This window comes from Arvicola amphibius, chromosome 3 (assembly GCF_903992535.2).
Source record: "Arvicola amphibius chromosome 3, mArvAmp1.2, whole genome shotgun sequence".
NCBI lineage: Eukaryota > Metazoa > Chordata > Mammalia > Rodentia > Cricetidae > Arvicola > Arvicola amphibius.
Window position 1 is genome coordinate 29,408,178 of NC_052049.1, and position 19,261 is coordinate 29,427,438.

At 40.9% G+C, this 19,261-nt stretch overlaps 1 protein-coding gene across 2 annotated transcripts; it reads right to left on the reverse strand.

The window, feature by feature from the left end:
- Positions 1–72: 72 nt before the first annotated feature.
- LOC119809173 (selenoprotein P) lies at positions 73–9,442 on the reverse strand. Of its 2 annotated transcripts, none has more exons than XM_038322033.1 (5): positions 9,286–9,442; positions 5,344–5,559; positions 4,203–4,415; positions 2,535–2,652; positions 73–1,464 (listed from the first exon to the last, which is right to left on the reverse strand). In XM_038322033.1, exons 2-5 carry the CDS (start codon positions 5,544–5,546, stop codon positions 850–852), a joined length of 1,149 nt encoding a protein of 382 aa, XP_038177961.1. In that variant the 5' UTR covers positions 5,547–5,559; positions 9,286–9,442; the 3' UTR covers positions 73–849. The 2 variants fall into 2 exon arrangements, with proteins under 2 accessions (XP_038177961.1, XP_038177962.1); XM_038322034.1 differs by having other exon boundaries at positions 868–1,464.
- Positions 9,443–19,261: the final 9,819 nt, after the last annotated feature.

Consider the following 19,261-nt stretch of genomic DNA (forward strand, 5'->3'; position numbering starts at 1 on the left):
CAACTTAGTTTCTTTAAATTAAAATTCACTTCTATTTTCAATGTGAGCATGCTAAATAATAAAGACGCACACTTTTAAGCTTTTTAAAATTGCATTTATTTAGGTAAGTCCGTACTGTACCCAGTTCTGTACTGCATTCTTGCTTATTGGTATTAGCCATAAAAGAGTTCAGGTTCATAGGGCTGAGTTTCTCTATTGAACCATCATTGATTATGGGAATACTGTCTTAAGCAGTATGCAGATTACCAACATACTTTCCTTCCGTTATGTCTTTCAAGACAGGCACTCACAATTCAAAAGAACAATACAACACAAGATGAAGAAAACAGGATACACAGATATATGTAGTGAAAGTAAAGCTAGTATAAAAAGATAAGAAGATATTCAAAATGCAGTCCGTTAAAGACTTAACTGGTTAAAAATGGAAGTTTAAAAAGATAAAAGTTCCTATTGTTTTTGAGAGTTTAAGTAAAGAAAAAACTGGAAAATGTGTCTTTGTTGTTCTTCCTCCATTCTAAATTACGAGCTATCCAACAGAAACCCCTAGGTCATAGTTTATGTTTCTGTTCTCATCAATGTAATTAGAACACGGGAAAAAGAAAAAGAAAGACATATTAACCAAAAGCTGCAATCACCTTTTAGTTACCCCATAATACAAATCTGTTTTGGGTCAAATTTTCCATGGCATCAAATTTTAAATTTAGGAGCCAATATGATAGATTTCTTCATGTATGGACAAATCCAATTCCTACTTTTAGTTCACTGATTAATTAAATGGGTTGCAAAATTTCTAGAAATGAAATTGTCTCTTTAGGCTGACTTAGGGAGTGTACAATTTATTTTAAATATTTAGTTTGAACGTCATTTTCACTTTTTGGTCTTATTATTTCAGCTTCAGGTGGTGCCAGCTTCTGTGGGGTTTAGTGGCTGACTCTGTCAGGCAGCAGGAGGTGATCGACATTGACAAGATTCAATGACTTTCTCCTCCGCAAAAAGCCCCTGTCAGCTACATAAAGATGGGAGGTTTTCGGCACACTGTCAAGTGATTGCAGACCCTGACTTCTCAAATATGAGATGGCGACAGTGGCAGCAGCAGCTATTAGTGGTTGTCCCTGACTCCTTAGACAACGTGCATAGGAGCTGGTTTACGCACCCCTTCCTACAAAGCTTCCTTTGGGCAAGTGAAAGTTGCACACCTTCACTTGCCTGCATGTCTCAGCTCTCTAAGTGACCCTGCCTGTGCTGGCCCCTGTGCTTATGGCGATGATGTAGGCCTGAAGGAGGCAATGGTGGCTCCATATTTAGTGCTCCTGGTTGCTGGTTCTCTGAAAGCTCACTGTTCCCGAGATGCCCATGCCCATGCCTGTGATGGTGCTTGTGGTGGTGATGTGCTTTGGAGGGCTCCATTGATCTACCCACGGCCGCTAAGGAAACATTTCTACAGAAGTCTTCATCTTCGAGACTCTGGAACAAATTTACAGATCACTTATTAACAAGCTCAGAGATTTACCTTGAGTGCATAAAAAGGTTACTTTTAGAGGCAATATTTATGTTATTCCAACAAGTTAATTAGGATACAGTTAACAGTATATTGATTAAATACAGTATATTGCTATAATACATCATATTAATATGTGTGTATATAATATATATGTATACAGTATATGTGATATGTGCGTATAATATATAAAAATTAATTTTATGTATTGGTGTTTATGTGAATAATAGTTGTGTTTATATTATATGCATATATCACATATACTGTATATACTATATTTATATAATATATATAAATATACTACAGTATATTAATGAAAAAGAGCCTGATATTGGTCTCGATGTCTACATTTTTATTAAAGGTTTAAAGAAGCCAAACTACTGTATTTCTCTCCGTAAAATCAAAACTAAACTGACTGAAAAAACTTACGTTGTAGTGAAGTCAGCCAAACATGGAATCCTGACATCAGTAACTTTTCACGCCTGTCATCGAATCTAGTCTTTTTTTTAAGCAAAATGGCTTCTTTCTAACCACCCAAAAATGCCAGTTAAAAACTGGCAGCTTTTCATTCTGCAATATGTGTGAGAAAATGTTTTTAATTTCACCAAAGCTTTGGTAATCTTTACACAGTTCTGTTGGGTAAAAATAGCATCATGGCCTACTTTAATTGACAGCATATCTGTACTGGTACCCTCAGAGGCCAGGAGAGGGCACCGCATCCCCTGGAACTGGCCTAGGGGTAGCTCTGAGCTGCCACATCGGTGCTGGGAACTGAACAGGGGTCCTCTGCAAAAGCAGCCAGTGTTCTTAACCACTGAGCCATCTCTCCAGCTGTGATTTGTTTGTTTGTTTGTCTCTAAGCCTTTCAAGATGAAGGAGCAATATGAGTCTTGCAAATAAGTTTTAAAGAGTGTTACATGACAGAAAATGTGTGTTTAAGATTTTCTTACATAATTAATGATGGACCACTTATTTAGGTAGATTTTTAAAGTTTTCTGCTTATCCCCCAGTAAAAACAATTGAGAAAAATACCTACCGTGAGAGAGCAGTTTCCACACTTATTCTCACAGTAAGCAATCTTAATGGCTTCTTCAACATATGGGAAAGTGAGGAAGGAATAGGGCAAGCCAAGGTGATACACAAGACGGCCACATCTAAAAGGCAAATACCGATGTTACTACCTTACTCTCTGTGGTGTGACCCTACTCAGACTAGACTGTATTAGGTATTATATGCTAAGCCCCTTCCATGCCTTTAATAAATTTCCTTGAGTAGGATATATGAGTTCCCAGGCAATATACCAGGTAAGGTTATGGCAAGATTAATGATTCTAATTTTAGTATTTTGAAATGCTATAGATGTCATTAAAATAATTTTTAGAAAGTGTGTAATGACTTGGCTTAGTCAAATACTTTTTAGTTGGCATATATTCTGCCAAAGACTAACCATGGGAGCTTTTCAGAACTGCTCAGGCAAGACAGATTCCACAAAAACAGAAATCATTGCATAACAAAAACACTACATTGACAGTCTCTCAAAATATCAATTTTTTTATTTGATCATAGATTCCAAAATAAACTCATACAGATCATGTTGAAAGCAATTTTCATGCTTAGCTAAGAAATGCAAGCATATGACCATAAATTATAAATTAATCTAAACAGAAACAAGTATGGTCTACAAAGTATGATTATTAATCTGCACAATATTTAGAATTATATCTGTTATGCAAATTAATTCCTCCATTTATTTAAGACAGAGGGAAATGTACAGTCAGTTTTCTGTAGCTACCTATTGGAATGGTGAACTCATATTTAACTCAAAATATATAAAATATAAAAACCAACCCTTCAGTGACTTAATTTGAAACTGAATACTTGATATAAAACAAAGACAAATGCCTAACTTTAAATACTTTACTGATTTGTACTGGATATAAATCAGGAAATAAACACATGAGAAAGTCGTTACAAAAATCTAGAGGAAAATAACAAGAAAATCATTTGAGAGACTGATTATGAAGGCAATGTAGATAAATGCAAGACTTAGAGTTTGGTGAATGACTAGAAGTCCCAAACTGAAGGGGATATGACAGCGATGCCATCACACATGACCATGCGTGTGATGTTCTGCAACACGACATAGATAAAGGGTAAGGGCTGGAGGCAGAATGTAGTGGGATTAGATCGTGTCCTCTAGAGCCGGCCTCTCTCCCACCAAGAAAACTCACAGAGAGGTCAAAGCTTAAGGAATAGGTTTTAAAAGAATGTAATTGACTCCTATTTGAGTCGTGGAATTTAAGATGCTTGTGGCTATAACTGTGGGAGAGATATCTGGGTTTGTGTTCAAGTACTGTATTTGAACTTTGGACTTATTCCAGCTCACTAGGATATATGTGGTATGGTCAGAGAATAGATAAGGTAGTTTTTACAGAATGTCTAGTGGGAAGAGAAGGAAAACTAAACCACTCTGAATAACACGGACATGTTAATAGGAAGAAGAATTAGGAGGAGGTGGGGGTGGAGAGAGAAGAAGAAAGCTGTGAGAAAAACGGCAGAACAGTGTCAGAGGGATCAAAACCGAAAGTGTTCCCAACAGCAAGGAATCACACGAGAAAACTGAACTGTGGCACTGGGCAGTGGAGAAGGCCACCGTGAACGGTTAAAGGAAATAATAGCTCGTAAGAGTCTGGGAGGGTGCTCACCTGTCGTATATGAGGAAGTCATCTTTGTTTCCATTTAGGAGAGTCCAGACATCTGTTTGATGTTCTTCTTGTCGGTAAACAGCAACCTGGGCTGACACCTGCTTTTTCAGGTGTATGTGTTTTAGCTGAGAAGGGGCCCCTTGGTGGTTAACAACGATGTAGGAAATGTTAGAGTATCCCTGGTGCTCTAGGTTCAGTCGCAGGTCTTCCAGTCTAGGGGAAAACACACAAAACGAACAATGAACTTAGTTTATTTGTTCTGCCTTCTACAGCCATTTTATTTTCTGCGAAGCTCTTATTACTTTTAAGTGACTGTAATTTTTCTATGTGTCGTAAAACTGAACCTTTCACCTTTATTTAAAACTTAAAGCTTTTTTTTAAAAAAAAAAAAATGTTTTTCTTGGTCTACAAGAGCTAGTTCCAGGACAGGCTCCTGCAAAGCTACAGAGAAACCCTGTCTCAAAAAAACAAAAAACAAAAAAAAAAAATGTTTTTCTATGTAGTCCTAACTGTCCTGGAGCTCAATCTGTAGACCAGGCTGGCCTCGAACTCAGAGATCTGCCTGCCTCTGCCTCCCGAGTGCTGAGATTAAAGATGTGTGCTATGACCACCCGGCTAAAACTTGAAGCTTTATGCTAAATGCTTGCATGAACATGGGCGCCAAATTAGCAAATATTTAAATTTGCCTTGAAGATATATAGAACATTGTGCAATTAATATTTGATGGGTGACTCAACCTATATTTTTGACTATTACAATCCTAGTGTTTACTGTCTGTGCTGGCAGCTTTCCTCTGCTTCTTATATTGAACTTTTGCTCTAATAGTGAATTTTACATAGGTGGACCATACTGAGAAGTTACAAAATGTAGGAACACGAAAAGGAAAACATATTTAAAGCCCAGGAACACCACAGTAAACATTTTGGTAGTATTTTTATATTCATGTGATATGTCTATAAGATATATATCTTTCTGGTCTTTTCATCAAATTTGTGTTATACAAACACACTCATCTACAAAAGCATTATTTAATAATTACATTATTTCTATTTTTATTTTATTTTTATTGCATTTTACATACATTTGTTTGTACTTAATAGCCTTTCTCTAAAGATATTCTAAACCTTCGAAGACTGCTTACCTGGATGCCTGCAAAAGGCAGAGGTATCAGCTGGCTTGCAGAAGAGCAACCACAGTCACTGTGCCCTCAGAGTTTAGCATTGGGTTTTCATCTCCTATCTTCCAGGCTGGAGGTTGCTTACAAGCAGGGCTTTGGCCTTGGCTCTCTGCCCCTCCATAGGGGAGGAGACAGAGAGCCAGGGCTAGCCCTAGGCTTCTCCACATTGCTTGCGTTGTCCTATAAAACAGAAAATGAACTTCATCAATGACTTCATAGTCATTGCTATGCATTTTTCTAAACACAGTAGGTACAGTACTACTAACTAAAACTTAGCCTATGGGTTCTGTCTTCATCTTGTTGCGCTCAGTATTCAGTTGCCATGAACCTCCTTCCACTAAACTTTCCTGTGAAGGAGAAAGTGCCAACTAAAAGGCCGAGGAGTGTTCAAACAAATCAGCTAGCTCTCTGTAGCACAATACCGCAATTAGCACGCTTATGGAAATGTATCTGATTGACAGCCAGACACTTCTCTAGGAGAAGACACCTATTTAGAAAACACCATCGACCTGTAGTGTGCAGTCATAGCCACGCTGCAAACACATTCTGACTTTCATTTGAGATGCACTAAGTTCTGACTGCTTTGTTCTGTCCTCTGCCAGTCTAGCAAATGTTAGAAGAGAATTCTACACAAGGCTAAAAAGAACCAGCACAGAAAGATATGTGAGAAAAAAAAGATGTAGCAGTGGAGTCAGGGCCCCAGTGTGAATGTGGCTCGTGATGGCCCTTAGATCTTCTTGCATGAAATTTTCCTGGAAAGTCCCAGGCAAAAGGCAGAGAGCAAACTATGACATCAAGTTCAAGCCTTCCACATTTATAAACATCCTGGGTACATTCAATACTTTTGGCTTGTTAGTTCTCCATGTTTAGTTATATGATAATAAAGAATTTGAATCTCTTCAAATATAAGACTACTTGCTTGATATTACCACCATACTTTAAATACACCTAAAAGAAAATCTTAGCCAAGGAAAAACATTACAAGTCATTGCTCTTGCCACATCTAAGACTCATTTCTGTTTCTAATACTGCCTTCATGAAGCTCCAACAACTAGATAAAACATTCATGCATGAAAAGATGCCCTGTTACCCAAGAAAGTTAAAATATTATAGAATATTAAGTACCTGAACAGAAATAGCCCCCAAAGTAGGGGACATTTCTCTCATTTTAGGTTTTTTTTTTTTTTTTTTTGACTTTTTGATGAAAGGCTTCTCTGTAGCTTTGGAACCTGTCCTGGAACTCACTCTGTAGACCGGGCTGGCCTCGAACTCACAGAGATCTGCCTGTCTCTGCCTCCTGAATACTAGTATTAAAGGCGTACACCAAACTGCCTGACTCTCTTAGAACTTTTTAAGATAAATTTAAAGACATGATGAAAATGTGCAAAAATCATTAAAAAAAAGATCCATACAGCTGAGTCATGTTGATAAAAGAACAAAAGAAGTCAGGTGTGGAGGGGTCCATGCCTATAAAGGTAACACCTAAAACACTGAGGCAGAAGGATACCTCTGAATTCAAGAATAGTCTACTACACGGTAAATTCCAGGCCTGTCTGGAATACAAAGTGAGAACGTGCCTCAAGGTATTCAGTGCTGGCTTCAGCAGCACACCTACAGTTCCAGGATTTGGGAAGCTGAGGCAGAAGAATTTCAAATTAGAAGCCAGACTCAGGCATGTAGTGAGACTGACCTCTCCAAGAAAACTCTGACCTAAGAGGCTCACTAAAGAAAGGAGCGGGGACGCAGATGTAAAGTGGCACACACCTTTAATCCCAGCTTTCAAGAGACAGAGGCAGGCAGATCTCTGTGAGTTCAAGACCAACCTGTTCTATATAGTGAGTTCCAGGACTGCCAGGACTACATGTGAGATCCTGTCTTGAAAAAAACAAACAAAAAAGAAAGAAAGGAAGGAAGGAAGGAAGGAAGGAAGGAAGGAAGGAAGGAAGGAGAGCTGGGTCTGGTGTGCTCATCTTTAATCTCAGCTCTTGGGAGGTAGAAGCAAGTGGATCTCTGTGTGTTCAAGGCCAGCTAGGTCTACACACAGCAAGTTCCAGGCCAGCCAGGGTCACAGGGTAAGGTCCTGTCCGAGAGAGAGAGAGAGAGAGAGAGAGAGAGAGAGAGAGAGAGAGAGAGAGAAAGAGAGGGGGGGGATGGGGGAGGGAGAGGAAGAGGGAGAGAGAGAGGGAGAGAGGGGGGAGGGAGAAGGAGAGGGAGAGAGAGGGGGGAGGGAGAGGGAGAGAGGGAGAGAGAAACTCCATCTTGGCTATTTGTACTAACACATTTTTAATTCTGACATTTAATTAGGGAAATTCCTATAGGGTGGTATTTACAATAATAATGGGATTATTCTTATATTGGTCAGTTACTCAGTTTTTCTAGAACTATAAAACCAAAAAGCAGTGCTAAGCACATTTGCATATGCCAGTTGTGCCTGGGAAGATTACACCCTTCCTGCAGCTGTGGCAGCTATGGCTCAGAGAGAGTGCAGGTGCCTTGTCTATGACCACACAGATAAAATCCACAAGAGCAGGTTCATATTGATTCTGCCCAATCCAAAATAGGGTCTCTCCACCACTGGGGTACATTGGTATTTTTTTAAATACTTCACCTTGCAATAACTAGAGCAGCCAGTTTTCTATGTGCTCTGGGACAGCAGAGTGAGCATCAAAACAAGCTGTTCAGTGTCTTAATAGGAAGTCTAGCTTGCACATATTTCCTGAACTAAGTCCATGCGGGGCTCTGGGTCCAATCTCTAGCACACACACCTCTCAAAAAAGTAAATTCAGTTGTTACACAATAGTCAGCATGAAGACGGCACTTGATATTCTGCCATGAAATCGACATTTTCAAATGGCTCAGTGGCAAACATGAGTGAGGACATTATTTCCCTCGCCTATATTTCTAATGGAAAGAATTATCTGAGTAAATTGGGAGCACGGGGACCTTGGGGGAGGGTTGAAGGGGAGGGGAGAGGCAGAGAGGGGAGCAGAGAAAAAATGTAGACCTCAATAAAAATCAATAAAAGAAAAAAAAGAAAAGAATTATCTAGTGGCAAAGGAGAAACTAAAGAGGCTGGATTTCCACTGGCAGGTTTCCCTGTCGTTAGAATCAATAGGCTGTTCAACGTTGCTTAAAGTTGTTTTTGTAGAATAAACTTGAACTGTCAAGGAACTATATAAAAGAATGGGAGGAAATAAAGTTGGATACAGTGACAACGGGGTAGTAGTCGCAACCTTCAGTGCCTTTCACTCTTATGCTGCACACGACTACGTTTGATTATCGCCCCCTCCCCAATAAAAGGGAAATACACTCTTTGCCACACACACAGCCTCTCCCTCTGAACTTCAAAGCCCCTCGCCCACCTAAGGACTCCCATTCTCGACTTAAACTACCCACGGACCACCTGTGGCACAGCGGGACCTCCTCTAAAGGTGACCACTTCTGCGCTGTGGGTGGAGCCTGCTCCCTCCCTACTCTTTATTCTGAAACTGCTCGCGATTCCCCCGACCCCTCTAAAGTAGGGAGAGCTGGGCGTCTTTCCATCTCTGTTCTTGAAATCCATTAGCTTTTCCTCGTTTGCCCTCGCTCTACCCTTCAGTGGAAAAACTGAGACTGAATCAAATAATATTGCCCACATAACACCACACTCCCGCAGGGAGAAAAGACTGCCTCTCCTTTCTTCAGCTCCCCCTGGGCACAGCACCTTAAAAGACAGAAATCAACAAAAAGCTCTAACTGTGCTCCCCAGACGCTTCACCTACCACACCCAAATTCTTGTTCATTTTTTAAAATCTGTTTTTAATGTCTTTTTCCAAACTTTTTACAAAGCCTATTGTGAAGGGGAGGAAAGGACTTTATCGGTCTCAGAAAACATTTCCCAAACTAAAAGAATCAAGTCCTACTTACGCAACTCCTTCGGACTAGTTTGCTTCCTCTCCCTCTCTCTTTGCTCTAGCAGGGCAGCTCCACAAAGCCAGTGCCTGACACTGACATTTATAGCCCTGTTGTTTACTTCACCCTCTGAGGTGCAGTCCAAAGTTCAATGCTCCCTCTCGCAGCGACCTTGCAAGCGCAGCAAGCCCCTGAACAGATTCTGGTCACAACCATCGGGAGCAAGCGACATGCGAGGCCATGCATGCAGAGGAACGGGTTGTGACTAGTACTAACTTAATTTCTGCTTTAGATCACCCCATTATCTAAGATTTAATGGTACAGTCCAGGGTGGGAGGAAGGGCTAGGGGGAGAGAGGTCCTCCAACCGCTGCTCCCTTCCAAGCTACAATAGGGAAAAACATTTTGCTTAGCCAGCAAGTTCCGCAGCTGTTTTAGAAGGAAAAAACATTTCTGTTCTTCCTTTTCCTTTGAGTTGAGGAAGTTCTAGCCTAAACCCACACCGTAAGCTTCTTTAGAGAAGTCACCTGCTCTTCACATTGTTTGGGTCTCCTGCCTCTGCTAGGTCCACTCTTGGGCCATGTTCAACTGAATTTAAATTGGTGCACAATCTCAAGGGGTTTCTGCTCTTTTGTTTTTCCATAAAATAATGAAATAAGAAAGTAGTCTCTAATCTGAAAGAAATCAGTCCTCATTTTAAAAAAAAAATGTAATTTTTCTCATTCTGTCTCTCTCTATCTATCTATCTTACACACACACACATGGGGCAGGCGGTACATACATGCCACAGTGTTAATGTGGAGGTCAGAAGACAATTCTGCATTGGTTCCCTCCTTCCACTTTAGGTGCCATCCCCTTTAAATGAGTTCTCCCTTGTGTGAGTTCCAGGAATCAAGTTCTAGCCAGTCTTGCTTGGCTACAGTGCTTACCCTCTGAGCCACTTGCACTGCCTGGAACCACATTTCCTAGTAGCAGTAGTCTGACTCAAAGGAAGACCAATAAACCTCGACAGAATGTTTTTAACCTGTTGCTTTAGGGTTATATGTTTTATATTTTTTATTAATCTTCAATAACTTCATGTATGCATACAATATATTCTGATCAAGTCTACCCTTCCTGGTTCCTCCAATTCTTCCAGCACCCTCCCCAACAATCTTCCTCCCAAATTTCATGTAGTGTTGTGGTTGTTTGGTTGGTTTTGTTTTGCTTACAACCTACTAAGTCCAGTTAATGCTGTTGAAATCTGTATAGGCGTGGGGCCAAACCCTGGAGAAATAGCAACCTACCAAAAGCCACACCCTTGAAGAATAATGACTCTCTCCTGGTTGCCACCAGCTGCCAGTAGCTCCTCAGCCAGGGGTGGAAGCCTCCTGAGCCCTCTCCCGTGCACATGGAAATCTTAACTGCCTTGACTTTGTGCGGGCAACAGCAGCTGCTGGGAGTGCCCCAGAGCAATGGCCATGTGGTGCCCAAAAGACTACTTCACAGAAGTCCTCCCCAAACTCTGGCTATTACGAACTTCCACACCTTCGGTGGTGCTCCCTGAATCTTGTGGAATTTGATAGAGATGTTCATTTAGGGCTGAACATTCCACAGTCCCAGATCCTCTGAGCTTGAGGAGCCATGAGTCTCTCTACAGCTGCAGAAAGAAACTTGTCTGATGAGGGCTGTGAGCTGCTCTTATCTTCCCTGAGAAGTTTTAAAGATCCTAATGTAAAATCTTTACAAAGATAAGTATCATACAAATGTGTAATGTGGCATACTTAAATGAGGTAAGGGACAATGACTGTGTAGGGTCCCCCACCCCTGCCCACTTTCTATGTCCCGAGTGAAATTCCTAGAATGCTTTGATCACTTTGGATCCCCAGCCAGCTGCTATATTTTCTTCAGCAAGTTTGAGCCCAAGTCTCCAGGGCCTTGGATATTTCAAAGCATAAATGAACGTTGTTAAACAAAACACTTTAAAGAAACGAATCTCTAGCCTTGAGCCAAATCTCCTCAAACCCTCTTATAGAAACAATATTCAATATTGTTACCCACACTGAGGGAGCCTCTCTTCTCTCTCCATAGTCTGCTCAAGGACACACTGCATCAGGGATCAGTACATTTAGTCTGCTCAAGGACACACTGCATCAGGGATCAGTACATTTAGTCTGCTCAAGGACACACTGCATCAGGGATCAGTACATTTTGGGTAACACCCTGCTGCTTACTGTTTCTTAAGATCTTGTCTCAGTTTTCTGTATGACTTCAGCTGTGAGGCCAGCAGGACAGAACACAGCGATGAATGACGTCATCCTTGGTAGCGACATTTGCAAGGAAGCCTTCTTTGCACAGTCAATGTGGCTTGTACAAACAAACCCCTATTGATTGTCCTGTGCTAAATACTGTCGTATGGGGTATAGAAAACACAAGAGTCTCAGCTGTTACTCTTCCCATAGAGAAACTTCATCTGAAATTAGAAGGCATTTGAGGATTCAATTCTATTTTCTTGTACCAAGTAGCCCGCCTACCAGAATCTCAGCTAAGAATCTAAGTAAAATAATTCCTCCAAAAAAATGCTCACACACCTATTCTCTTTTTAAAATAGTCTAATAAAAAATATTGTCTGAAGCAGCTAAGTTTCTTGTCCTTTGTTGTCTTGTCTGGCTTACACAGTCAGGTGATCTGTGTATATCAGGAAAGCGAGTCATTTTCACCTTCTCTTCTTTCCTTTGCAGGTAGCTTAGCAGGTACCCTATCCCCCACCAGGATTCGTGTCAAGTGTTCAGCTGGCTCCAAGGGAAAACTCCCAGCAATGTGTGTGCCCAGGCAAGTGCCAACAAAAGGAGACAGAGGAAGCCTAGGCATGAGAGGAGGTGCCAGGCAGCATGGGATCATTGAGCACCATCAAGAAAGCAGAATTTATGCCGGGCCGTGGTGGTATACACCTTTAATCTTAACACTCAGGAAGCAGAGGCAGGTGGGTCTCTGTAAATTGAGACCAGCTTGGTCTATAGAGATAGTTCCATGACAGGCTAGGTTACACAGAGAAATACTGTCTCAAAGGGAAAAAAAAAACAGAATTTTTAGGCAAAAATTGATTAGGTGCTAAATCAAATTACATTAAATCTAATGAATGTTTCTAGAAAGGAATCTTGGAAGTAAAAAAAACAAGTCTGCTAGACAGACACCTTTAATCCCAGCATTAGGGAGGCAGAGGCAGGTGGATCTCTATGAGTTCAAGACCAGCCTGGTCTATATAGCAAGTTCCAGGACAGTCACAGCCATATAGTGAGACCCTGCCTCAAAAATAAACCAATAATAAGTAAATAAAGGAGCCCTGAACCCAGACGGAGAACAAGATGGGCGTGGTGAGAGCAGCACACACCCAAGCAGGCTCAGCAGACATCTTATCTCTGCTTTGATCATCTGCCTGCAGAGTGCCCAGCAAACCTGAACTCAGCACAGTGCTATCTAGCTTGTTCTTGATGACTTCAGTATTTTTGAACAATTCTAATCATCCGGCAGGTTTCTCTGGCAACCCGAACACACTCCCGTATTCACATCACTGAGAGTAACTGAATGACTATCAAGTTTAACTTTATCCTAGTGATCTCATCGACTGCCAACCCAGAGTCAGGACCTAGTCTATACCCAGGCATTTCTACAAATGTGTAGCCTGTGTTTTCAATAAGCACTCTTGCCTCTGTAAGATATGAGTAATTTCTCTGGAGCATCTGAGTCCATGATAAAAGAGCTGTGTAGACTATAAACTGTGATTTTATAGCCCAGTTACTAGCTAGGACAGCTGATAACATGGCATCGGTTCACCAGTTAACAATCATGAAACACTGAGAGCTAAATAGTAGAAAGTGAAGAAATGCTATTCTTATATAAAACACCTCCACAAATTATTAACCTCTGTAGTTTAAGCTATGTTTTAGATGTGAAGGAAAACAAAACGTCCACAACAATATTGGGAATGGTGCCTATTGACCCAAAATATCCCTCCCTGGCCCAAGCAAGCACAAAGTCTTCCTAAATGTTATCAGATGAATGGTCCCAAATATAGTAGCATTAAGACATCTATATTAAAGAATTAATGGAAAGGATGTTTGGGGAAAAACCAAGTGTTTTTAAATAAACACAATTTCTGGGCCAGCGGAAGGTTTGGGAACAGCAGTGCCGATTAGATAAGGGCCTAACTGACCCTTTGAAAAGTGCTTTGAAAGATTTCCGTCAAGCTCACAAGTTTACAGACCTAAAACCTGTTTGATGACTCAAACATAAATAAAGTCGGGAGTTGCTACATACAGAGCCAAGTTTCGTGTGGGGCTGAGTACTGCCAGACAATAACAGATATCAAAAGAATGTTTCTCCCCCCCCAAAAAAAGAAACGTGTTAATTGAAAAACAACCTTGCCCAAATCAAAGCTACAGTGTCTCTCAGCTCTTCAAGTATCAATATCAATTACCATGTTAGAAACGAGGGTAGGAAATCAAGTAGCCACTGAAAGATGTCGATCTCTTAATGGAGCCCACATAGGAGTAAGTCAGACAGCTGGGATCAGAAAAGTAAGTGGAACACGTCTGTCCAGACACCTGCACAGGCACGGATTGTTGACGGTAGTTGGCTCTTAGACGTTCATTCGGCAGGGCAGGGTGAGAAGGGCCGGATGCAGGCTCCCCTGGATAGGAACTGGCAGCCTGGCACAGGAGTTCTCAAGGCCACAAGTGGCCTAGCTCACAACAGTGAAGACTCGTTGAGCACTTTGGCACACATTTTTAATATTTGCTGAGAGAATGGAGAAAGGAATAGTGAATTTCTCCAGGAGGCTTAAGAACAGGAAAGTCTGAATTCTGAAACTAGAAAATTCCTTATAAGCCAGCGTGCCCCCAAACAAACTCAATCATTTACTAATCTCTACCTTAAAATTATTTTGTCTTGAAGATTTGCCAAGGTCAGAGTTATCATTTTGCCAGTGAAGCCCCATTACATATTTACTTCCTCGCATGTTCTTGTTGTAAAAGGTATGGTCTCCCTGATCACCATTCAGAAATCACAATACCTTTTACCGTCCCCCTGATAAACATTTATTCCTATTTCCCTTGAAGCTTAGATACTTCCTCTACATGTTATCCAGTTCACAAAGAGACAGAGGTTTAAGTAATAGAAACCTTTTTCCAGAACATTGCTCCCATTTTCATGACGTGGCTCTTACAAAACACTTTAATCTTCTACTGATTTTGGTTTGCTTCTTCGTTTTACATATATGTGTGCTATTTGAAGCGTCTTCTGGGATTTGTGCCCATAATTTCTCCAATTTTGAATGTTTTGATAGAAGCTTAAAACAAATCTTTAAAGCTTCCTGGAAGAATAACCAATTAGACGTACTAGATGATTTGAGACAGATGCAGTTCATCAACGTGGAGAAGTCATGGCAGCAAGAAAGATGTGACTAGTCATACTGTGTTCACAGTCAGGAAGCAGAGATAACTATTGCAACCCAGCTACCCAGCCAATGAAATAGTGCCACCCACTATGAATGTAGATCTTCCTTCCTCAATGTACATAACCTAGAAAGTCCCTCACAGACATGCCTAGGGGTTAATTATAAATGCCATCAAGTTGACCATCAAAATCAATCATGGTAGTGTCTTTACATAGTGTTCATTACTTTCCAAAAAAGAAAATATTATTATTTTATATCTTAAACTAACACTACATCATAGACTTCTTCCAAGACACGGACAGTTTCCCTTTAATACAGTTAATTATCTCATTCCTTTTCTTTAAAGGCCCACTTTCTCCAACCTAGGAATTGTTCCCACTTTGTTATTCTTTTGAATGGACACACTGGATGTTTTTCACTGATAAATGTTAAGGTATTACACATATAAATCCTGCTTGGGGTAGAACTGTTCAGTCGAAGGGAATGTAGATATCAGTTTGTTTTAAGACAGGGTCTCACTGTATAGCTCTGGCTAGCCTGGAACTCACTATGTAGACCAGGCTAGCCTCACACTCACAGAGCTCTACCTTCCTCTGCTCCCCTGACACTTTGATTAGATGTCAACTAATAAATAAAATAAAAACACTTTTTTATTGCCAACTGCTCTTCTAAGTACATACCAAGTAATAGTCTTAGCCCAAGTATATGACACAAATGTGTGACATTATCTGCTCAAATTACTGTTTAACTTGTATGTATTTTAGTATTTACATTTTTGAGTCATTTAGTTTGCTAATAACACGCCACAGAGTTGGTATTTTGAACAATAGAATTTTATTTTCTCATAATTCTGTAGACCGGGAGTATAAGATTCAAGTGTTGGTAGGTGTGGTTTCATCTGAGTCGGCCTTTTTGGCTGACAGCTGTCTTACTTTGTCCTTCCTCCATGAGTGTATGTCCTAAGCACTTTTCTTGCTAGAGTATACTGGATTTAAACTCACCCTAGTCATTTCATCTTGCATAATTGCTTCTTCAAAAGCCCAATCTCTAAATACAGTGACATTCTGAAAGATAAAGGGTTGGGATATCAACATACACACTAGGGGAGACATTTCTGTCTTTAGTACTTCCTTTCTGAGATGCCAGTTCTGTGCTTTGGCCATTTTCCTATTAATCAATCAACTTTTTCTTATTATTTTTTTATTTTTTTAACTTTTTCTTATTATTACATGAATTGTTAATATACTATTTCTCTTAGAGTTTTCAGATGACTTCCTGCTACAACTTAGTATTAATACGATGCTGATAGCATGAAGCATCCTGTAAGTAGAAATGTAAATCAGGGCAGGAATGTAACTCAGTGGTAGAGTGCTTGCTCAACAAACACACAGAGGAACCAGGTTTGATACACAGTACACCGAAATACAACAAAAAAGGAAGGAAGGAAGGAGGGGACAGAGAGAAGGAGTAAAGGAGAGAGGAAGGGAGGGAGGAAGAAAGGGAGGGAGAAAGGAAGGAAGGGATAGGGGAGGTAGGGAAGAGGAGGGGGAAAGGAAAAGGATATAGGGATCATTTATCAGAATACTTCCTTAACATGAAGCCCTGGGTTCAAGTCCAGGCACTGCATACATGAGGCCTGGTGACATAAGCCTGAGATTCCAGCACTTGGAAGGCAGAGGCAGGAAGTACTGCAGAAATGCAAGGTCATCCTCACCTATGAAGCAAGTCTGAGATCAGCCTGGGATACATGAGATGCTGTCTCAGACAAACGGAAAACCCTACTCAAATATAAGTTTGTAGATTATTCTCTCACTGGCCCTCCCCCAGTACTGTTACATATTAAAGTGGTCACTCCAAAAAAGGAAGAAGGCAGAGCTGTTGTTTGCAAAGCCAGCTGTCTTTCAGGCACGCAAAGAAGAATCTACAGTGATTTTGTTTGAAAGTTACAAAACGTAACTGCATCGGTGCTGTATGTCCCATTAAAATTTTGTTTTCTTTTCTCCAAGAAGTCCTGGGATAAAATAAAAGTTTGTCCATAGAGAGATGCCATTGGAATCATGAGAAATGTCTCCTCACACAGATCTGATGTCTCATGGGAGCAAGCGCCACACTCAAGAGTGGCACCGAAGGATCTAAAATTCATATGGCACCCCCTTTACACAGCTTCTCTTTTTATTCTTTCTTCCTGTTTGTGATCTCACGGTTACTATCATAAGGTATCACAAAGTTAATGTTTTAAAGTTACAAGCTCCAGTGAAAAATGCATCTCTGTATTTCTTTAGTCTCTGATAGTTTAGGGTTATCATGACCTCTTAATGTGCCACAATAAAATATCAAAGGCACCAAATGATACGGATACTATCATAAACCCAACAAGGCCTTAAGTCAAGTAATATCAGCATTTGAGATGTGGAGTAGGGATGCAGGAGGACAGTGAGTTCAGGACCAGCCTGGGCTTTATACCAAGACCCTATCTCAGAAAGATCAAGGTCTAAGGATGTGTCTCAGTGGTAGAATGCTGGCCTACTTTATTCAAGGTCCTGGGTTTAAGCCCTACCACCAAAAGGGGGGGGGGGGAGGCCAATAAAATCATCAGTGAATATTACTGCAGTTTCTCAGTTGTCTGAACCTAAACCATCCAGGCTGGCCTCCTTCTCCTCTGTCCTCAAGGCTGCTGAGTACATTTCACTTCCAGAACATTGTGTTCCTGGCTGACACTTCTGAGGATGTCCCAGCTCCAGCTTTGGATTTGCCCCATGTGCTGGGGTCTGGCTGTGCTCATATTCAGCAATTCCCTTCATACCGACCCTGTGCACATTCCTTAGCCCGATCTTTGCCTCCTAGACAAGGTCGTCCTTCTTGCAAAAGTTCCTTGCCTATCTGTCTTTTCAATCACAGGTCTGACAAGGCTTAATTACGGTAGTGCAGGAACCCAAACCCTTTCCCACCCTACCTGGTGCTGCTTCTCCCTGCTCAGGGAAGCTCTTTCCAGCCCCGGCCCTCACTTGCACATAACCGCTCCTACCACCTTGATGAGTAACTCTTCTCTCTATCCCTTCCCTCCTCTATCCAGCTCAAATTCTACACACAGATGTTCAGGCTTTGGAAATCACATTGCTCGGTTTTGTATCCAAGTTTTTCTTTATTTATTAACCGTGTGACTTTGAACAAACTACTTAGCCCACAATGTCCAGGGTTCCTCATGCATAAAATGAGAACAATGGTACTGTGTGGTAAGATGGCTAACTACCTAATATCGGCCTCTGAGTGCTGCCTCCAGTCCTATCCAGGGAGGTTGCGATGACTTGGTAAATTGCAGCAGACAAAACTGACATGGTTTGCAATCATCTTCTCTAGCAAACTTGAACCCTTGGAAGACGCGTGGCGGCCATTTTGAATTCACTCAGAGACAATCGTTTAGCCTGGTACTGACACTCTGGGGAAACCTGGATCCATATGAGACATTAAGATGGGTTGCTTAGCAGCAAAGCTGATTGTGTTTCTCCTTCCGTTGTGTGTGTGTGTGTGTGTGTGTGTGTGTGTGTGTGTGTTTAATGTGTTTATAAGTAAGTGAACATTTATTAAGCCGTCACTCTCTTCCAGGTACTGGTGACTGCAGTCATGCTCTCTGAGATCTAGGTCCCCAAGGCAGGGAGCCATATGCCTGACCCTAGTACCAGCTATCAGGTGACACTTGACTTGGAACAAGTTCTCAGCACTGTGAAGAAGCAGATCTGAGCTTCACTTTACAGGCGTAGAAACCTCAGGGCAAATCAGACACATGGTGCACACTGGGAATCACAGCCCTTGGGAGGAAAAGCCAGGGGCACTCTGTGCTCCAGGCCACACAGAGAGACTCAAGTTTCAATAAAATAGAAAAAAGGGAAAACCCTACATACAGAAGAATTTAGAACATCAGCAGAGACTTCAACACTGCTATCATTTTTATTGCAACTTTAAATAGGAAACTTTAAGACAGAGTTGTCGCTCCAGATACTGTGAGGTGAAATGTGTGATGTTTTAGACTTTAAATGGCAAAGTTCTGGGGCCATGTCTTAGGCCGCCATATAAGAAACAAAGGTAAGAGTGCCATTACTTGCCTTATTTATTTATCCATAGAATTAATTATCTCCTAGGCATTACTAAGGTAAAACAAACCCAAGATAAGAAGAGTTTCCCGCGTTCTGGGAATTCCATGGAAAAGTTTGCAAACATCTAGAAAAGGGAGAAGAGAAAAATTCTTTTTCCTAGAATGTAAAAGAACTTGGTTTCCATCACCAACAATGCAAAATTAATAAGAATAATAATATCTTATTAATCAAAGAAATTTATTGGAGATAAATCTAGAACATATACATAATCAAAACAAAGACAGCATAAATGACCCATTATCCTTCACCAACCATTGCTTATTAACCAAAGTTCACCTCTGTAGGTAGATACACTGAGTCAGAGTAGTCTGTGACTATGGGATTCTCTAACATATCATCGGTATGATGGGTCAAACTGACTAAACTTGACCTCAGTTTTGCCAGTTGCAAATTGGGCATATTAATAA